The sequence below is a fragment of the Periplaneta americana genome, chromosome 7 (assembly GCF_040183065.1).
Source record: "Periplaneta americana isolate PAMFEO1 chromosome 7, P.americana_PAMFEO1_priV1, whole genome shotgun sequence".
Classification (NCBI taxonomy): domain Eukaryota; kingdom Metazoa; phylum Arthropoda; class Insecta; order Blattodea; family Blattidae; genus Periplaneta; species Periplaneta americana.
In genome coordinates this window covers 165,907,534-165,928,686 of record NC_091123.1, presented here as the reverse complement: position 1 = coordinate 165,928,686, position 21,153 = coordinate 165,907,534, and the positions used below count along the sequence as shown (strand labels likewise).

Below are 21,153 nucleotides of genomic sequence, written 5' to 3'. Positions count from 1 at the left end.
GAGAGACGTGCGGCATGTGACAGTCCATTCCGTGGCTCATAGCATTTCACCTGCAGTCGGCATCATGGAGCAGTGGATGCATGTTTGCGTATGATTGTTTTGTTAGAAATGGCGAGTCGGTGAGCTCGATACGGCGTGAGTTTTGCTACAGATTCAATATTAATCGCAATGATTCTGTTCCCGTGCGTGACACAATCTTATGTTGGGTTAAAAAAAAATCTTAAAAAAAAAAAGGCGCAGTACTGAAGAATAAATCGCCCGGCCCCCAACACAGAGTGCGTACTCCAGAAAATTTTCAGTCAGACAAGCGATACTGCGCAGCCCAGGCCGCTCTGCTCGAAGACATTCAGCTGCTCTTGAATCAGCAATCGTACGGTAACACGGATTTTGCATGGCGATTTACATTTACACCCAAACAAGATGGACGATTTCAGCAAGATGGGGCCACGGCGCATATCTCCAGAGCGTCAATGGCAGTTCTTTGCCTCCTGTTTTCCAATCGTCTCATTTCGAGATTTGGTGATGTTCCATGGCTCCCTCGGTCCCCTGACCTGTCCACGTGATTTTTATATGTGATTATCTAAAGCATATATGGGCACAATTTTCGGTTACGTGAGGCACTCGATTTGAAATAGTTTGTTTACTAGGAGAGGAGACTGCAGAGTAGGATGGGAAATATAAACTGCTGTGACCTGCGTCACCTTATCGTAATCGCTAAGGCGGTCAGTGGCGAATTATTAGGAAAGCGCTTGGTTAACGTGAGAGACTCGAAAACTTTTATTCAATTTGCCAAATTAATTGGGCAGCTTTAATCATAAACCTCTTTACTATTTCTCCATCATTCAATTGATTTAAATCACAGGCGAGAAATTGCGTAACTAGCCAATAATATTCCATCAGGTTGTCTAGGTATATTTTCTTGAATATTCTGGCGTTTATCAAGATTACTTAATAGATATGCACGTTCTCGACCTAAAATAATTTCAGAAAATCATATTTCGTTTTCTACGCACATTTGGTATTTTTTTTTTTTATAAATTTCTTTTGGAAATAATACGTACGAACAACATTTAATTCCTCGTACCTTTTAATGCAGCGTGTTTAAGGTATAATGTCGTATTTAGTATACTATGCAAATGTTAAGATCATAAATTTTCTTCGGAATAGTACGAAAAAATAACATTTAATTTGTCTTACCTTCTAATTCAGCATATTCTTTATGACATAACAAGTAATGTCGTTGTATATTAAATTTATTAATGCCTAATAGGATTTTCGAGCATAACATGCATCGTATTTTCTCCCCTTCTAAACAGCAAAAAAACTCTTCCTCCCATTTCTCATGAAATAATGGTTTTCTAACGCGTACACACTGCCTTGATAATGTCATTATGCCACCACTGATATTGCTTATGAAACTGATATAGAACCTGCCCACGCCTAGGAGCTGCGTGAGGGAGGAACGGGGACTGTGAAGATGATGTCACTCAGAGCGATAAGCTCTGTGAAGGTCATTGAGGCATTATTTCTCAAGTGAGGCACGATGCCCATCCATGATCTAAAGGCACGTGTTTACGAGGATAAGCCCCGAATATTAGATGAATTAAAGGACACAGTACGTCAACACATCACCCAAATCAACAGAGATCCCTTGGAAAGAATAGAGGTGAATTTTCGTATGCGCCTTAAACAATGTGTCAACACAGACGGACATCACATGCCAGATGTAATTTTTCGCTTATAATTGAAATGGTATGTTCTCACAAACGTTGTTCTACGAATAAAATGTGTTGAAAACAAAAACTAACTGTTTTATGATTATTTTAAAAACACTTGGTTCCTATGCCCCACCCTGTATATGATAAATTAAATATGAGGTATGAAAATGTAGCTGCTAATATTCTGAATAATGTTTTATGAAGTGTGATGTATGTATATTAAACATGAAAAATTTTGTTCATTTAGCTTTTATAGTAGCTGAGATACAAAAAAAAATTAATTTCACTAAATTTTTGCAGGCCAACGGTGTACCTCTCCTCTTAATTAAATTGCCTTATCGTACAGGTTCAAATATGAACGTTGGCACTTTATGTTTAAATGTATTACCAGTTTAATCTAGATATTTCCAATTGACCTAATTGGCTTCAATTCCCTGATCAATCTCACTGATCCAGTGCACTAACGCAACCAGAATTATCAAAGCTGGTCGTTAGGTTTTATCAACAGTAATCTCACTAGAGGTTTTGATTTATCTAGACTCGAGTGGGATTTCATTGATTATTACACGATTACAAGAAAGTATATAAAGATTAGAAGTAACAAAGTACTCCAATACAATAAAATATTGACTTACGAAAATATACCACTGTCTTCAAATGTATTATTGTACCATCCCAACATTACAAATATTACGCTAGATGGCAGTAGTGTGTTATGATTAGCTGCTTTCTTGGTATCAGCTGTGCCAAATATAGAATCTTCATTGAACTCTCTGGACGGTTACTAGTCAAGAAGCCTTTGTTGATTCAGTTTCATTTTTATTAAAACATTTGCATTCCACTTCAATCATCCGGATCCCAGTAATCAACGTCACCTGACGGATGATTTTCAATAAATCTTAGTATTAAACAATCTCTGATACGTGACTATCCATAATATCATATAGCAGAAGCTATAACAAACATAATGTAAATAATATAAACAAGTGTTAGAAAAGTTTTAATTAGGGATGATGACATGAACAAACATTTTAATTAACGATGGTGAAATAAAAAAATTAAACCTGAATAATTTTAAAAGAAACAATTATTGAAAGTACAATTTTCAAATTTGATTGTTTAAGTGGTTGGTGGTTCAGTTGATGTTATATTGGACTTGTGCGTAAAAGAAGTGAACCCGTTGATGTACATGGTGTATCCCTCAACTTATTCAGGATTTCCGAATGGTGCTCTTCATATATGACCAGTGATCTTTATTAATTCTTGTTCTTGAATGCCAATGCGAGTCATATTTGAAAGTGCTGTGCATCGACTGGAGTGGTTTGTAATTTTCTGTTTTTTGACGTCCAGACCAGTGCAGTTTGAAATGTTGGCAAACAAAGAAACAAATGCTAGGGTAGTGATAAAATTATACAGGGACATCATTTTATTTTTAATAACATTTTTAATATTAACCTGGCTATACCTTTAGAGAACCGGAAACAAAGTTTGCTATCCCCTTCCACGACTGTAGTTCGATGATACTGGAGTAAAACACAAAAAAATCACTCTACTAAGTATAGGAGGGAAGAAAAGTAATTCATCCATTTACGTAAACTAGGAAATATTGCGATTTTCAGTTCGATAATTTTCATTAGGTTTTTGTTTAATCAAAATACAGTACTGTATTAAGAATAAGTGTTTTTACTCACGAACTGAGTTATCCATGCGAACGTATTCATTATGCAGTGTATATTATCCTGTCTACAGCAATATAGAGAAAGAAGGTAAATTGAAAAATAATCATAATATGGATATTTAAAACACATTTTTGAATATGGTGGCCGTTCATTTCGATACAGGCTTCAGTTCTTTTGTGCATATTATCGCACTATAGACTATTGCATCTAATTCCAATTGTCAGTTTCGTTCTTCGTACTAGTAACTCATGTTGAAATAATACTGTACCTACTCTATAAAAGAGTACCTTACGTACTGTAAATTCAATCTTCAGTTTTGCCCGGCCCGCACAGGTAAAATTACTCAGAATTGCTATCCACTGGCCGTCCAAGTGGTTATGCTACAGGGTCGTAGAAAGGGGGGGATCACGTGACAGTTAATTACTTAACGAGGCCCTTTTATTTAAGTTATTTTAAACAGTTGTATAATATTATGTAAATGTCCAATTCCTAACAGAAATTAATGTTTACAGAAAAGAGCTAAGACAGCCCAGCTTTTAAAGAGGGGCGAGCAGAAGCAGGTGGGGGAAATCGGGATGCGACATAGGCAAACGGACAGTACTTGTGCGAAAATATGATTCAATATTGAAAGCTCTTTCGTCACTGGAAAACGCGAACATAGTTATGGAACGTACTATACTCACTAACTCAGTGCTGTTTACTATATGCGGTCTTGGATCTGTGTGTAGAGGACAGTTGGAACTTCATTAGTACAAAGGGTGGGATTGAAGTAGATTAAAAAAACTCAGGTACAATAGAAATAGAAGTAAAAATAAAATGATGTCCCTGTGCAAATGCTAGGTACGCGATAAAATTGTGCGATAAGCAGCCATGATTGGTTGAAAGACGTCCTTTCGTACCGTTTTGTTGGGCAAAAGTAGTGTGACGTAGTAAAACTGTAATAGTCATGAAGAAACCAATGAATTTCACAGTAATCTATATCAGTAAAATCTTATAAATGGTGTAAATTCTCAGGGGTACAAAATCATTATACAGGGACATCACTTTATTTTTACCAACATTTTTAACATTGACCTGGCTATACTCGGAAACTCTGTTGCCCCCTTCCATTACAGGAGTTTGATGTTACTAGTGCAATATGTAAACAAATCATTTTATTAGGTATAGGAGGAGAGAAAAGTAGTGTATCCATTTATGTTGTAGGGAAATACGATATTACGATTTTCAGTTTGATTATCACTTTTACGGAATTTATCAAAATACAGTAGAGTAGTAACATTGTTTTGTTCAAAAACTCAACTTTTCAGGCAGCTATGTTCGTTATGTAATGTCTACTTTATTTAGCATACTAATTATTGGTGTTAACATACAATATAGAGAGTGCATTTAAATTGAGGGGGGTCATAAGTAAAGGGCTGTAAGTACACTTAAGGTACTTTTCAGAAAATGGGGTTTAAATATTTAAGCTTTCCTAAAATCGGTGAAATTTTTATTTAAATTTTAATGTGTGATGCGATTAAAATATCCCTTTGCCACAAAAATTTTAGATACTTTAGCTTACACTGGATGCACTTAACTCATGTTGTTACAAATGTCACTAGCATTCCTTTGCTTCTAGCCACCTCAATTCAAAATAAGCTAATCTGAATTTTTAAACAAGTTGCTGAAAATGGTTGCCGTTCATTACAATGCAGGCTTCAATTCTTTTATGCATATTATTAAAACTATTTTGAAGCATATTCTCTGAAATTGAATTTATCGTTTCTTCAATATAATTTTTTAGTACGATATTATTAATATAGGTTCTTACTTCGATAGAAAACGCAACCTTATTTCTGAAACACGCTATACACTGCAATGTTTACTTCACCTCTTGAAGACTTCGAATGCAACAGCGGCCGTAAGTTTGTGTGTCTGACGGGAGCAAGGACATTAGTGAAGGGGTGAGAGTGAAGTACATTCAGAAATGCAGGTACAATAAAAGTGCAAGCAAAAATAAAGTGATGTCCCTGTACTATTAACAACTACAGTGCGTTCGTGTCACGGTTGATTAGAAGAACGAGGAAAGATCCCACCTCTGATTAAGAAGCAAGACTACAGCTTAATACAGTCTGAGATGTTAGTGACAGAAGACGTGTGTGCTTGTGTACTTCTTTTAAATACGTTTGAAGTGTGTGTGCTGTGCATTAAATTAGTTGTTTAGATAATTGAAATACCGGCTGGTATTTATTCTACAACAGCGAATATTTATGAACGAAACTTACGTCAAAACATATTCATGCTGACTAGTGTGTAGGCCACTTTTGAGAGAAATTCCGTCCAAATAGAGGTACAGTTGAGTGCGATTCTTTTATAATTTTTATTTATTTATTTAACCTGGTAGAGATAAGGCCATCAGGCCTTCTCTTCCACTCTACCAGGGGATTACAACTACAATATTAAGAATACAATTACAATTGTAATTACAATTAATATTAAATTTACAAATACAATAAAATCAAAGTACTAAAAGATTAACTGATTAATAAAAGCTAGACAGTTTATTGTAAAAGTTAAGAAGAGAGAAGCATTTGTTTTATTGATTAATTAAAAATTAAACCTACTCTACGCAGTAAGAAAATGCTTAATAAGCTTGCTTTTGAACGCTACTAAATTCCGACAGTCTCTGATGTCACTGGGTAGGGTATTCCACAAGCGCGAGAGCGAGATTGTGTATGATGATGAATACGATGATGTCTTATGTGTTAGTATGACTATTTTGCGTGCGTGTGAAGAGATTATGATATGATGACAGGTAACTGAACCGGGAGGCAAGGTAGGTAGGTGTAGAGGCGTGGAGAACTTGGAAAAAGAGAACAAGGGAATAAAAATTTCTACGTTCGTTAAGCCGTAGCCAGTTTAGAGTTTGGAAGGATGGGGTAATGTGGTCAGCGCGACGGACATCGCAGACGAAGCGAACACAAGAATTATGAATACGTTGTAATATTTGCGACTGGTTGAAATTGAGGTCGGTCAGTAGAAAATCACAATAATCGAAGTGGGGCATTACTAGTGTTTCCACTAGTATTTTCTTGAGTGATAGCGGGAGGAATTTTCGAATGCTGTTTAAGGAATGTAGTATGGAAAGCACTTTTTTGGTAATATGGGTTACTTGGTTATTCCAGTTTAAATGCATATCAAAGTAAACTCCAAGGTTTTTAACACAGGAAGCAAAAGGGATTATTGTGTCGTTTAACTTGACTGGAAGAGCAGGAGTAATATTGCATAATAGACGTTGATGTCCCACTAGGATTGCTTGTGATTTTCTTGTATTGAGAGTCAAACCAAACTTTCTGGCCCATGTAGATATAGATTCAAGGTCGTCGTTAAGATTTTGTATTGCGTCATTGAGTGAATCAGGGATTGTATGGATATAGATTTGTAAATCGTCTGCGTAGAGGAGGCAGTTGACTTGATATAATAATATGTCAACATACATGTCGAACTTGGAGTCAGGCCACAATAGGAAAAAACACTAGAAGAGAGGGGGGTTCGATCCGGTGCTGTGGATTGAACTTCGGCGTAGCTCAGTGGTTAGAGCACTTGGTACGTAGAACCAAGGACACGGGTTTGATCTCTGGTGCCGGAGCTAATATTTCTTCTCTAATAATCATTTAAAAAAAACCTTCTTTCGCCTATTACGTTATTTTTACGTATGAATAGCAATACCGTACTGCTCAATGATGGAAGCATTCTAGAGTTAATGCATGGAATCGAACTGGAATCCTCGATAATTATAGCCAGTATTGTTAGCACGTAAAACACGCTATATGTCATTACTAGAGAGCACATTTTTGTGCTAAAAATTTCAATATATTTATTTTTTATGTGCGGAAAGGTACGAAAAATTTGCTAAAAATAAAAAAAAAAATATTTTTTTTTTAATATGACAAAAATGCCTTACTTAGCTTGAAAAAAAAATGTTACTAGGTACTCACCAACCACACTTGAGTGCTAGTAGTTGGCAGAAAATTGCAGTGAACAACAAAGGTCATTTCAAAATTCTCCATTACAAATGCATGCCGATTATCTCTGAACAACGACTTATACTGTGAAAACGATCTTTCCACATCACAGGACGTCAGACGTGCATATTTAAAGAGTGGAATGTCACAAACACAAACACCGTCAATTTCACCTACAGGCACACCCTCCAATACTTGAGCAACTTTACACATTTTTTTATATCCACTGTTTTTCCCAAACACATTCTGGAATTTGTCCCTTAGTACTTGTGCTTCTGAACCTGGTAGCTAGTCTAGTTCAGTTTCCACGGCACGCACCTCCCTGTTTCAGACAACAGGTTTTTGGATGTTTCGAGTTTTTTTATAGTGTCACACAAAAAGCTTAGATTTGCTAATAGGAAAGCCAAATCGTTTTTAAACAACCATCCTACAGTATATCTTTAAGGATATCGATTGACGAAGCCCGATAACAGGGAGTCACAACAAGATATGTTGCCTTACTTGATAGACATGAGCGAGAGGCGGGAGATTTGTTTAAATTAAATAATGTTCATACCCGAGCTCTTATCTGCTGTGTTTCACAAACAAAGCGTGTAATGAAATCATCTTCAGCAACAATAAACATTCCTGATTATATGTTGCAAGATCTCTCCTTCTTGTCCACGTTAATTTATTCTCTGATAATAACATTGATATGCTGCCTAGCAGTTCTCAGAACTTGAGGGGAAACTATTACAAATTGGATCACGGATACACCACACAGCGCTTAGAAACACGAAGCAACCAAGAATTCTTAAAAAGATAACGTACTTCTGAATGATATAATTGATTTAGTTCTAAAATATTTAAAAGTTCTTGTAAAAAAATTACTTAAGTAAAAAATCTTCAAGATTTATGTATTTATAATACATTTCCTGAAAATATGTATTTACATAATTTTTTTGTGAAAATATGTGTTTTTATGTGAAATAAAATTCGGGTTTCAAACTTTAAACTTCATGTTTGGAATGTTTAACTTTGTTAATTGTGTTTTATCACACGCAAAAAGAATATTTAATTACATAAGAATCCGCTCCTTAGACATTACTGTTCACATATTTAGATAAGTAGAACTAACATCATTCGGAGATATAAATGAGGTCTTCTCGCAATACCTGGAAGATGAAGAGGCGTGTATCCAAAACCGAGGTAACCAGATCTTCAACCGTACGCGGCAATTACACCAGAGCTTCATCTCAGTCTGAGAAATCCGCAAACCAAACCGCAGCATCTATATTTAGTTGCGTTGTATACCGAGAGTATATTGTAGATGTAACCACCACTACCGACGTGTTTTCAATAATCAGAAGCAAGATGCTTGGCTTTCAAATGAGAACTTGTCTTGTTTACTCTTATTGTTATCTAAATAATGCTGATTTCCATAATAAGCAAAGCAAAGGTGGTTCAACATGGGCTTCGGATCTCACGAATTAGACAGCATACATTCAGAGTTGAGAGGCATGTGTTCAAAGAAAGGTCGAATCTAGTTCGCACCTCGCTTCTCCGTTTGAATCTTTCTAGTTGTTGTCATTGTGTTAGTGATGAAATAATAATAATGGTAATAATACAAAAAATGGCTTTCGAAAATATTGTGAACTAACCGAATATCAAACCAAATCAGATTATGATTTACAAGTTCACGAAAGAACATTTCTAACAGTAGGTATATAATTTTAAGTAAAGTTGGGTCCACACTATATAACAAAACACGTTATATAACAAAGTTATATAACTTGTTGTACAAACGGGAAGAAAATGTTATATAAAATGAGTTTTTTTGTGTTATATAGCAAGTTATATGTTATCCATCGGGTGTCGGTAAAGATCAAAGGATGTTATAAAACATCTTTATACAGGGACATCATTTTATTTTTATTAACACTTCTAATATTAACCTGTCTATACCTCTGGAAAAGGTTGTGAACCGGAAACACCGTTTGCTAACCCCTTCCACGACTGGATTTCGATGATACTGGAGTAAGATACAACAAATCACTTTACTAGGTGGGATGAAAAGTAGTTTAATCCATTTACGTAAAGTAGGAAATATCGCGATTTTGAGTTTGATCATTTTCATTAGCTTTTTGTTTTATCAAAATACAGTACTGTATTAACAATAAGTGTTTTTACTCTCGAACTGAGCTGTCCATTCGGACGTATTCATTATGCAGTGTATATTATACTGTCTACAGCACATTAGCGTACAATATAGAGAAAGAAGTTGAATTGAAAAATAATCATAATATGGATATTTAAACACATATTTGAAAATGATGGCCGTTCATTTCTATACAGGTTTCAGTTCTTTTGTGCATTTTATCGCACTATAGACTATTGCATCTAATTCCAATTACCAGTTTCGTCTTTCGTACTAGTAACTCATGTTGAAATAATTCTGTACCTACTCTATAAAAGAGTATCTTACGTACTGTAAATTCAATCTTCGCTTCTGCCCGATCCGAAAAGATAAAATTATTCAAACATGCTATTTACTGGTTTTGTCACAGGGTTGTATAAAGGGAGGAAATCACGTGACAGTTAATTTCTTAACGCGGCCTCTTTATTTAAGTTATTTTAAGCAGTTGCATAATATTACGTAGACGTTCAATTCCTAACACAAATTAATGTTTTCAGAAAAGAGCTAAGACAGCCCAGCTACAAAGGGACGGGCAGAAGTGGGTGGGAGAAACCGGGATGAGACATAGGCAAACGGACGACAGTATCTGTGTGAGAATGTTGAAAGCGAACATATTTCTGGAACATACTATACTCACTAACTCAGTACTGTTTGTGTTTACTATGACCGTAAGGCGACTTTGACTGTATACGCTTGGTTCTGTGTGGAGAACGGTTGGAAGTTTACTAGTAGAGGGGGTGGGAGTGAAGTACATTCAAAAACTCAGTTACAATAAAAATTGAAGTAAAAATGAAATGATGTCCCTGTATAATATGTTCGCGCATCATGTAACTTGTTATAAAACACACCCGCTGAATAAAACGGTACGAGCTGAGTCTTGCTGGAATCATCACGTCATGTGTTTTGCATTATTGCGTATTATCTTATACGCATTCTCTATGCGCTTGGCGTGATTATTCATCTGTGTTCCGATGTCAACTTGGCATAATGGAGTGGAACAAGACTGCAACTTGTGAGTTAATTGGGCTGTTCAGAGAAAAACGGGCATTATGGGATCAGACTGATATGGATTACAGGGTTGTTTCCGATCTCTTATAACGAATTTGAATGACATCATATGCGTCAGGAATCACACCGACAGTTGAACTGCGGCGAGAGGTGACAGATCAGTAGTGAGTGATTTCATAATCAGAGTGCACGGTGTATCACAGTAGCAATTCCCAAGAAAATCGAGCCTTGTTGGGAGGGGTACATAACAACTCCTTCCGATGCGAAGTACAGATACGTTAAAATCATAGGAGCCTGCAAGAAACGTGGTTTCGTTATTTCCAAGAAAGGCACCTTGAGTGTGCCTAATAAGACTGGCAAAGCTGGGATGGGATTAATTCCAGAGTGGAAAAAGCAGCAAATCCACCCCCGTCACAAGTCGCCGCACTCCACGAGATGATACAAATTAATTCCATTTTCATACCAATTTTTTTCTATTGTTCTGTTAAAATTATAGCATATAGCCTATTAACCTGCTGTATCCTATAGGATACTTTGCCGATTTAAGGTTTAAAGTCAGTAAAATAATAGTAATAAACATGCACAGCATCTACTTACCTATTGGACTGGGTGTGAATTTCATCATGACGAGCTGCATCACGATGTCGTAGTTGTCAAACAACGTGAATATCCGTCCCTTCTTCTTCCTCCGTAGACTACCTACACCCTCCTGGAACGCCTTTATAAACTGTCTCTTTAGGAACATCAGATCAGGAACCAGCAGACCAACATTCAACTTCGCTTTCACCGATGACCACTCAGTTTCTATCACAGAAATTTCAGAAATACCGGACGTCAAATCTATTTTATCTTCATCTGCCTTAGGCGTGGACTCCGTTCTTAGTTGGGTATCACTGGAAGAATCGAGTTTTGGTGTTAGTGTTACTGGTACCCTAATGGTGCTTGGGTCTCTTGTCCTGGTGCCGTCGCCGATTTTAATTCCATCGCGGTGTCTCTTTGTTTCACCAACACTAATACTAGTGCTACCACTACCGAGTTTGATACCCGTCCCTTCCCGCGATCGTGAGGAACTTCCTATTTTCACGCCACTACCTCCGCGGTTTAAGATGGACGAGTTCCTAAAGGCATCGCCTACTACAAGCGAACAACAGACCATCACGATGAAGATGTACGCCACCCAGTCATGCCCGCACTGACTGTCTTTCCTCTTCTTTGCGATTACCTTAGAAGCCATCGCCGCTGATGTCAAGACATGCACGCTTATTTCACAATGCACTATGTGTGCAACTATACACTGGATCAGCGATTTGAAACTAAACAACACTTAAACAATACAATTACACATTAACTGCGTATCAAAAAGTCTGAAGTATTAAAGTATTTAATTCCATAAATTACTTCACGACGGGTTCATTGTATTAAATTCATTTTGTAGGCTAAAGTTGTTTATGGTACACTATTTATTACATTATAATAGTTCACACGTTCTTAAATACTGTACAAGAAGAGAGGAATTAAATGTATATCTGTCCTTTAACATTAATTTCATTCTTTTTGAACGTAGTAATGTAATGTACTTAAAGACAAATACTTTAAGTTTTTTTTGCAGATATACATGAATTCACGATATACTCGTAAATTAGTGAATTTTTCTTAAATAAGGTACAGATTTTTCTTCTTGGCCAATTATAATCATAAAAAGCTTAATTTTAAAATCCTTAATTCATTACGATCAATGAATATCGCACTGGACCAACATTTCATGCTCTGTATATGTCACATTTTTAAACTAAAATGTTTCTCTAAGACTGCACACATATCGAAATATTTCCTTCTTTTTGAAACTGAAATTCCTTTAATCTTACGTAAAAATAAGCGACCACTAAAACAATTCTAAAAAATGGAATCATTCCTATGATGATATCCCACTGTCCATGTAGATTGAGGAAGAAAAAGAAGAAGTCCGTACCACAATTGATCTCTTCCAGGGAAGTACATCCGCAGCAGGGTATTGGTGTTGACTTCAGGTTCTCTGGAAAGCAAGAAAAGAAAAGTTTTCAAATATGGAACAATTTATACAGTAAAATATATCAGAACATTACTGTTATATTTATCTTTCCGATAACCTAAGTCGTGCTTAGTGAGAATACTACAAAAGATGATAATTTTTTTTACTTGGTTATTTAACGACGCTGTATCAACTACGAGGTTATTTAGTGTCGATGGAATTGGTGATAGCGAGATGAGACCGAGGATTCGCCACAGATTACCTGAAATTTGCCTTACGGTTGGGGAAAACCTCGGAAAAACCCAACCAGGTAATCAGCCCAAGCGGGGATCGAAACCGCGCCAGAACGCCGGTGGCTAAAAGATGATTTTTTATTGGGTTATTTTACGACGCTGTATCAACAACTCAGTTTATTTAGCGTCTGAATGAGATGAAGGTGATAATGCCGGTGAAATGAATCCGGTGTCCAGCACTGAAAGTTACACAACATTTGCTGGTATTAGGTTGAGGGAAAACCCCGGAAAAAACCTCAACCAGGTAACTTGCTCCGACCGAGATTCGAATCCGGGCCACCTGGTTTCGCGGCCAGACGGGCTGACTGTTACTCCACAGGTGTGGGCTAAAAGATGTTAATGATTGTCATTGATATATACAGGATGTAAGGGATAAGTCGTCGGGGACATTGTACAGGATCAAAAAATGTTCATACAACATAGAGTCAAAACTTGTTAGTTTTCGTAGAAAAAATATACTGCTTATATCGTTAGTAAAATTACGAAAAAAATGATATCAGTAGATATATCTAGCAAAGAGTTAATATTAGTTTAAATACATATTTGTGTGCTCTATTACGTTTTCTTGAAATTTAATAAAATTGCATGCTTAAATTTGTTAATATTCTGGCGTGAGAGACGTGGCAACGTGTACAGCAGGCAGTACTCTGCACAGACACAAGTACGAGTCAGCTGAGTTCAAGCTCCCTGTCCATAGCTCTACTGACGAGCGGATGACAGTTCAGTACAGGGTATTCGATAAACAACTCACAATGTCATTCACAGTTTAGGAATATCATATGTTATTAATTTATGGACAAATTCGTCGTAATTCAAGTTAGGCAAGATGATGTACAGTCAATGTTTTCCGCAATGAAGGTTACCTAATCGGCGAACTTTTGTAGCGATTTCGTAACGATTATTAGAAACTAGGGGCCCTATTCATAGACATTCCTAGCGCAGGCTTTCGGTGGATGATAAGCGAACTAACGTTTTTCGTATTCATAAACCAGTGTTAGCGATATGATATGATATGAATCCTGTTTAGCACGCTCGTAGCGCGGGCTTGCGAAATGTCTATGAATAGCACCCTAGGAGTCTCTTACCTCGTTTCGAAAATCACACAAACAGAAATTTCTTTTAAAATGATACTGCTTTATGGATGAGGGAAAGATTAAAATTTTGCATTTAAAAAAAAAAGTTGGTGTGATTTTGTGCAGTAAACCATTACTGTTTATTTTTTTAGAGTAAAATAAAAAATGGACCAATATTACCAATACTGTTAAATAAAATTGAAATTTATCATAAAGTTCTATTAATAAGATTGAAAGTTTGCATTTGCTGTTCGTTTCATGTAAACAACAGCCCGCCTCTGCATTAGAACAGAGCATCTGTTTTGTACCGGTATGTCTGTATCCGCTTGAGCTGTACTGTGTACTTGTAAACTCCCTCCTCCCCATCCAGCAACGTTGCCAAACGTCTAATATTGTAAACTTTAATAATTAGCTAAATATTTCAATTAGAAAAATATTGTAAAAACATTTTTCTTCCTTATAACATGAACAATCATCAGCTAAAATAATGGCACTTATATCCCTTACACTCTAGTATAAGGAAATGTTGTGTCGAAGTGCATTCCTAAATAATTACTAGAGCTGTGCAGACGGAGCTTATGACAGACAGAATGGCATCATAGCAAGGGTTCCGACGTTACTCGGCGTGTTCCCTGTGTACAAGCGACGGTCATGTACACGATGTGTTCACGTACAGACGACACAATAGAAATGACACAGTTCCCTAACGTTTCTACAATTAATTTCCTACAGATACTTTAGTAAGATTTCAAAATTACAAAACTAATTAACCATTTCATCCTAAACAAATAATATACTGTATACATGTATGATTTCATACAGAACGCAAACAAAATCACTGTTTATTTGTAACGGGTTCATGTTATTCTATTCGCAAAAGCACTTGAAAAATAGTTTTTTGTTTTTCCTTTTCTTTACAATGAGTGTGATTTATTAATGCACATGTTATACGTTATCAGATTTCTTCCAAATATTGTTACAATGCACAACAAATGACATTTGTAAGTTATTAACAGAAAACGATTTTCGTCTATCTGATAGCATGGCCTTATATGTGGAGAGGCTTCTTTCTACGTCTGTTGAGACAACTGGGGCATACGTAAAATCCTGTAAAACATTTTTTTTTCAACTTCTGTTAGTTCTTCAAAGGAATCCTTATCTCCAGAAATACTGTCACTAATCTTTCAGAGTTTATAATATCCACCATTTTTTCAACTTATTTGTTATTTTCGCAGATATTATCTTACCAATTTTATCGTCTACTTGAGTCACTTTCTTCCAGATATTTCGCAGTAGGGAAATCTGATCAACCAGTTTTGTAACAGACTTTTCTAAAGCCGTTATACAATCAGGTATAAACCCATAATTCGATTCAATGTATTCCAATTTGTTTTATGCTTGAATCAATTAACAAAAATATCACCATATTCGGAATTAAGTCTCTTACACTTTGCCGAACGAATTTGCTCCGCCTTAGACATCGTAACACTAGAACCGAACTGTTCTTATGTTTCTTCAGTACTGACGTTTGCTTTACTAAGCTGTACCTACTGCTTGCAGCTATCCTGTGTACCGCAGAGTCAGACCTCTGTGGGTACACAAGGTGAATTTACAACCCTTGCCCTGTTGCCGGTGTGTCGAACAACTGCTCCCTTTGCACTGCTCTAATAATTACATTTCTAAGGGGGGGGGGGATAATACAGGTTTGAAGGTAAAAAAAAAAGTATTTTTCAATTAATTTTTTGTATAAGGATTAAACACGTGTCTTTATACCGGTAAAGGAATTTTTATGAATTAGCCTATACAATAGAAAGAAAAAAGATAAGACATCAAAGAGAAATTAAGAAGTAGAGAGGTAATAATATATTTCAGTTAATAAAATGAAATAATGGGATTCGTCTAAAAAAATCATCTCCGCAGCAAAATTTGCCTTTATAATAAATCTGTAGTACAGGTCTCATGTTTTAAATGTTTGGGTCATCATTTAAGCGATGAACAAGAAAAATACATTTTTACAAAATCGAATTACTTTAACTATGCAATGAATACCATTAATAACATCTTCAAACCTTCTCCCATCCAAAAACATGCAAGAATTAAGTCCTATAAAACATTGACGTGACCTGTTCTCGTGTATGGAAATTAAACTTGGACCATCCGTAAATGTGATGAACAAAGCTCGGAACTTGGGGACTTGTGTGTCATGTGCATGAGTAAGGTTACAGGTACAACGTACACAAAGCTCACGCTGCAAGTGCTCTGGGACAGTCGTGTGTACTAAGAAAGTGGTCACATCGAATGACAGGAAGAGAGACGAGGAAACTGTGTCGTGTCGAAGCCAATGACATTCAGATAATTAATTAGAGGTAAACGGTCTGTTTGAAAATAAGAAAATACGTATTATTCGAATGGGTATTGTATACGTACGTTTGAAAATATATTTCTTAAAATTTAGGTACAGAATTTGTGGAGGAATTCTGAGGAGATACATTATTTTCTTCGAATGGAGAGTTTATATTTTGTAACTTGTGTCAAACACAAACTAGACATTGCAAACGGGCATTCATTGAAATACATTGCAGTCCCTTAAATCGGTGGAAAATTTGTCCATAGCCATGGATCAAGTCGTAGTGGAATCTTTCCTAGTAGTGACATAGAAATTGAAAACTATTTTCGAGACAAATTTAGGATACTTATCTTTCTCAGATACGAGATCAGCTAGCAACTACTGAAAATCGAACAGGAAACAGTGACAGTGAAAACATTCAATACTTTATTTCGGCCTAAGACTTTATAATACAATTACAAACCATTTTCCAAATTTGAAATTTTTTAAAATTGAAGCTTTTAAAAATAAATTTGTAAAATTATCCACGATATAATATAATATTAAGAAATGTATTTTTTTACATTTTATTTCTGTCGACTATATTCTTGTTTTTATTGAATATCACTGGCTTCTGTCGAATTGTAAATTTATATTAAATGTGTATTTTTCTCTCTTTTTCTCTTTCTTCTTTATTCTTGCTCTTGTTTTGTATTTATTGGTTTGAATTAAGTTACTTACTCTATTTAGTAAAGTGTCCTTGTAAATTTTATGTTATATTACTGACAAAGACCACACCGTACACGAGCCTGGCTCTTACGGTAGTGGCTTGAAACATTTTTGTTTTATAAATGTAATTTGTATTCAATAGATAGCTAGTTAAAATAAATAAAATAAAAAAAAATAATTTTGCTCCCGTCACTTCATGTGACGTGGAAATAAGTTTTCTTCGTTTCAAATCATGTTTAACTAACAAGTTATGGGTTCGAAAATCTTCTAATGCATGTAGTCATACACTGTAATAAAATATACAGAGCAGAACTGTAAATTTGATGTATTTTGCAGGTTTATTGATATATATATATGCTATAAAATTACGTGTTTCAACCTATCATAATATTATCATTATGTTGTTCCAGCCAGGAACCACTTTTATAGCAGACCTGACAGTACCTCTGTGCTGGAAGCGGGAGTTTGTTGACATTGAAGTCCGGTCGCTTAGCCACGTTCAAAGACACAAGTCCCCAAGTTCCGAGCTTTGGTGATAAACACCGAATCACTGCCAATGAAATGAATTTATTAAGAAAAACCGCTGGCTTAGACAATAAGAAAAATTTGGATATTTTGAAAGAATTAAATATTGACCCAATTTTAGAGAAAACTCAAAATTATAAGCATAACTGGAAATCTCATATACTCAGGATACCAAGAACAAGGATACTACGCCAAGTATTAAATTACCGCCCATTAGGAACAAGATCTTTGGGCCATCCGTTGAAATGATGGGGTGAGACAGTAACGGGCCACCAGGCTTAAGGTACGTTTTCCTCGGTACGACTATCACGATGATCGTTCAACGATGATCGTGCAACGATAATCGTTGAGCACTATGTCTTTGTATTTCATATGGAGCTGTTTTCCTACGAGCGACTGCCGCTAGAGTCGTTGACGACGGTCGTACGTCTTGAATAGTCGTTCAGGAAAAGGTTGAATATAATGTCGTCAGTCGCTAACGCAGTGGCGGTGCGTCAATAAGAGCACAAGAGCACGTGAACACCTTGTTTCCATTAATGCACGACCAGTTTTATTATTTGATACCGTATTGACGTAGTGGGGATGTATAATATCAGAATCGAGTATTTTAAACTTCCCGCATCTTGCATAAACTTCTTATGTAAACTTGGCAACATCCGTTCACGTACAAGCCGTGCTGTTTTCGAGATGGTTACAGGAATTTCACGTATGCGCGGGAGAAAATTGTCTTTATAGCTGGCCGCTTATGACTCGTCAAGAGCACAAAGCGTTAAGTGAACAGTGAATCTATCCTACAGATGTCAGGTCCATCGATGCATATCGTTCACGTGCTATATCTCGAGGAGGAAATTTAATAGCCTGTAGATGTCAGCATCTGACTGTAGGAACGTTTACTTACGTGGATGTGTGTACAGTGCTGCTACGAGAGTGTAGTTTGTGAATTACTATACTTCAGTGTCGGCATAATAGCATAGTTTGGCTTTCAAACACGTGCTGGCTGACTGTGATGGTGGTATGAATTTAAGTATCAGTATGGCAATGTGTAATATTTAAGAATAATATTTACTGGCATGTATTTATAGTAATCAATCTCTGCGAATGGGATTACAGTACTGGTATAGGCTATAGCGTATCAGTGTGTTGTGAATGAAAATATATTACTGAACACACGCGTTTGTAAATAACGGGACCGTGGTATGTATTCATTTTTAACAAACGTAAACAATGAACTCTGTTCAAGTAATTTTGAACAGTAAAGAAGTGGCTAAACTGGCTTACCAAGAAAAATTGGAAATAAAAAGACTGAGTTTCATTATTATTATTATTATTATTATTATTATTATTATATGTTGTTTTGAATATATATACGGTTTTTTTCGATAGTGAAACTTTGGAATCATGACATTTCATATTAGACTAAACGTACGATTTAAAATTCTCTTCGATTTTGGAACCACAAAATTGTGAACACACATAATATTTTATCACGAGCCGCCACTGCGCTAGCGTTTATTGTGAGAAAGATGTGTATCATGGTTCCTTCGTTTTCTGACGCGGATGATGAAACACGCGACTAGTGAAAAACAACAAATCGTAGACGCTCCGAGCAAAATGGTATAGGCCCTATTTTATAACCAACGATTGTCGTTCAACGTTTCATCGTTCAACAATAATCGTTAAACTATCATCGCAATAGTCGCACCGAGGAAAATGTACCTTTAATACGTGATAGTCTAGATAATATATACCCAGATAGGTCGGCCTTATAGGTTTTGAGGTTAACAACTTTTGTCAGGATGAAAGAGTAATGGAAGGGAGAAAAATTCTCTCCGGCGCCGGGATTTGAACCCGGATATTCAGCTCTACGTGCTGATGCTTTATCCACTAAGCCACACCGGATACCCACCCCGGCGTCGGACAGAATCGTCTCAGATTAAGTTCCAACTCTTGGGTTCCCTCTAGTGGCCGCCCTCTGCACTACGTCATAGATGTCTATGAACGTAGGACCGAAGTCCACACATGTGCTGAGGTGCACTCGTAATGAGTGATTAGTTGGCCGGGATCCGACGGAATAAGTGTCGTCTTAAATCACGAAGTGATTTACGCATATCATTTGTATTATTTTAATGTATCGAATGTACCGAAGTACTATGACGTAGTGCAGAGCGCAGTCACTAGAGGGAACCCAGGAGTTGGAACTTAATCTGAGACGATTCTGTCCGACCCCGGGGTGGGTATCCGGTGTGGCTTAGTGAATAAAACATCAGCACGTAGAGCTGAAAACCCGGGTTCAAATCCCGGCGCCGGAGAGAATTTTTCTCCGTTCCATTACTCTTTCATCGTATGATGACGCAGAAGATATGCATGGTAATAACATATGTACTTCGGTACATTAAAATAATATAAACTTTTGTCAGGTTTACTACGCTGCCATCTAGTTGTTACATAAGGAGTCACGTCATAATTCCCATTTGAATTGCATTAGCGACTGTACTGCCATCTCGTGTTCGTTTACGGCGGACGGGTGGCGATCCTGGCGGTTGTTCTCTTCAAAGTGCTGCCGATTTTAACTTAGCGATGAGTTATCTGTTACATATATGATCTAGGGTGAAAGGAAGAAGAAGATAGTATGATATATTTAACTTTTAAGAAACTAATTAATTTATGTTTAGATATATCATACACAATGCTACTTTATTGCCAGAGAATAATGTTACACGTACTATAAAATAATATATCCAGTATGAGGTAAAGCTAAATGTGTTCTCACTTCATGGAGCTTTAAACGTACAGTACTGTATGTCGTGTCAGCTGCTAGTTACCTCGTGTTCACGATGTCTTGATGGTTTGACAGTAAGCCTTTGTAACAGTGAACCTTGAAAACTAGTCCTTTGACAATTTACGCATCGGCTGTTGTGATGTAAATGATCAGTAAACAGAGACTGGCTTCAGAACTAAGAGAATGCTATACTGTATCTTTATAGTACCGGTAATGTACTGTATATTGCTTTGAATATAACTAGCAGGAAATAACTTCATCGAAAAGACTGAGTCGATAGATAATAATATCTGTCATTAATTAATGACATTATTTATAATTAGAACTAGGATTTTGATGACCTATAAATCATGAAAAAATGTCCTAAAACAATGCATTTATGAACTAAAAATCTTTCAAAAATGCCTTAAAAATTGATCTTACGTAACACTAGTCAACAAAATAAACACAATATTTTTTGTTAAAAGATAACGAATAGGTTATTCTTATACCATTTTTCGTCCTGATTTCAAATCTGTTTTCAAAAAGTTTCTATCACCCAAGGGTTTTGAGTACTTACATGAAATGTAATTAAAACTTTTCTATTGTTAATATCGTGCAACATTTTACCTAAAATCATATTCACTTATCTAAAGCATGTTTGAAATAGATTTTAGGCTATACTTGGCTTCATAGACATCTCTTTTCAATATCCAGCAGTAGTCTGACAGAATATTTGGGCTCCATTTTCAGAAAAATCCTGAAGAAAATGCTCCCCCCACGTTCGTCGCTCACTATCCGAAGGTTTTTATGAAAGAAAAAATAGATGAGAATCCAAGAAGTTATTTTGAGAGAT

The 21,153-nt window shown here is 36.2% G+C and overlaps 1 protein-coding gene across 1 annotated transcript in view; it reads right to left on the bottom strand.

The window, feature by feature from the left end:
* LOC138702810 (uncharacterized) overlaps positions 1–21,153 on the bottom strand; it is a 469,705-nt gene that overhangs the window by 17,326 nt on the left and 431,226 nt on the right. The window contains exon 3 of the mRNA XM_069830107.1: positions 11,183–12,617. Within this exon, the coding sequence (XP_069686208.1) occupies positions 11,183–11,819 (637 nt within the window). The 5' untranslated portion in view covers positions 11,820–12,617. The remainder of the gene's footprint in view (positions 1–11,182; positions 12,618–21,153) is intronic.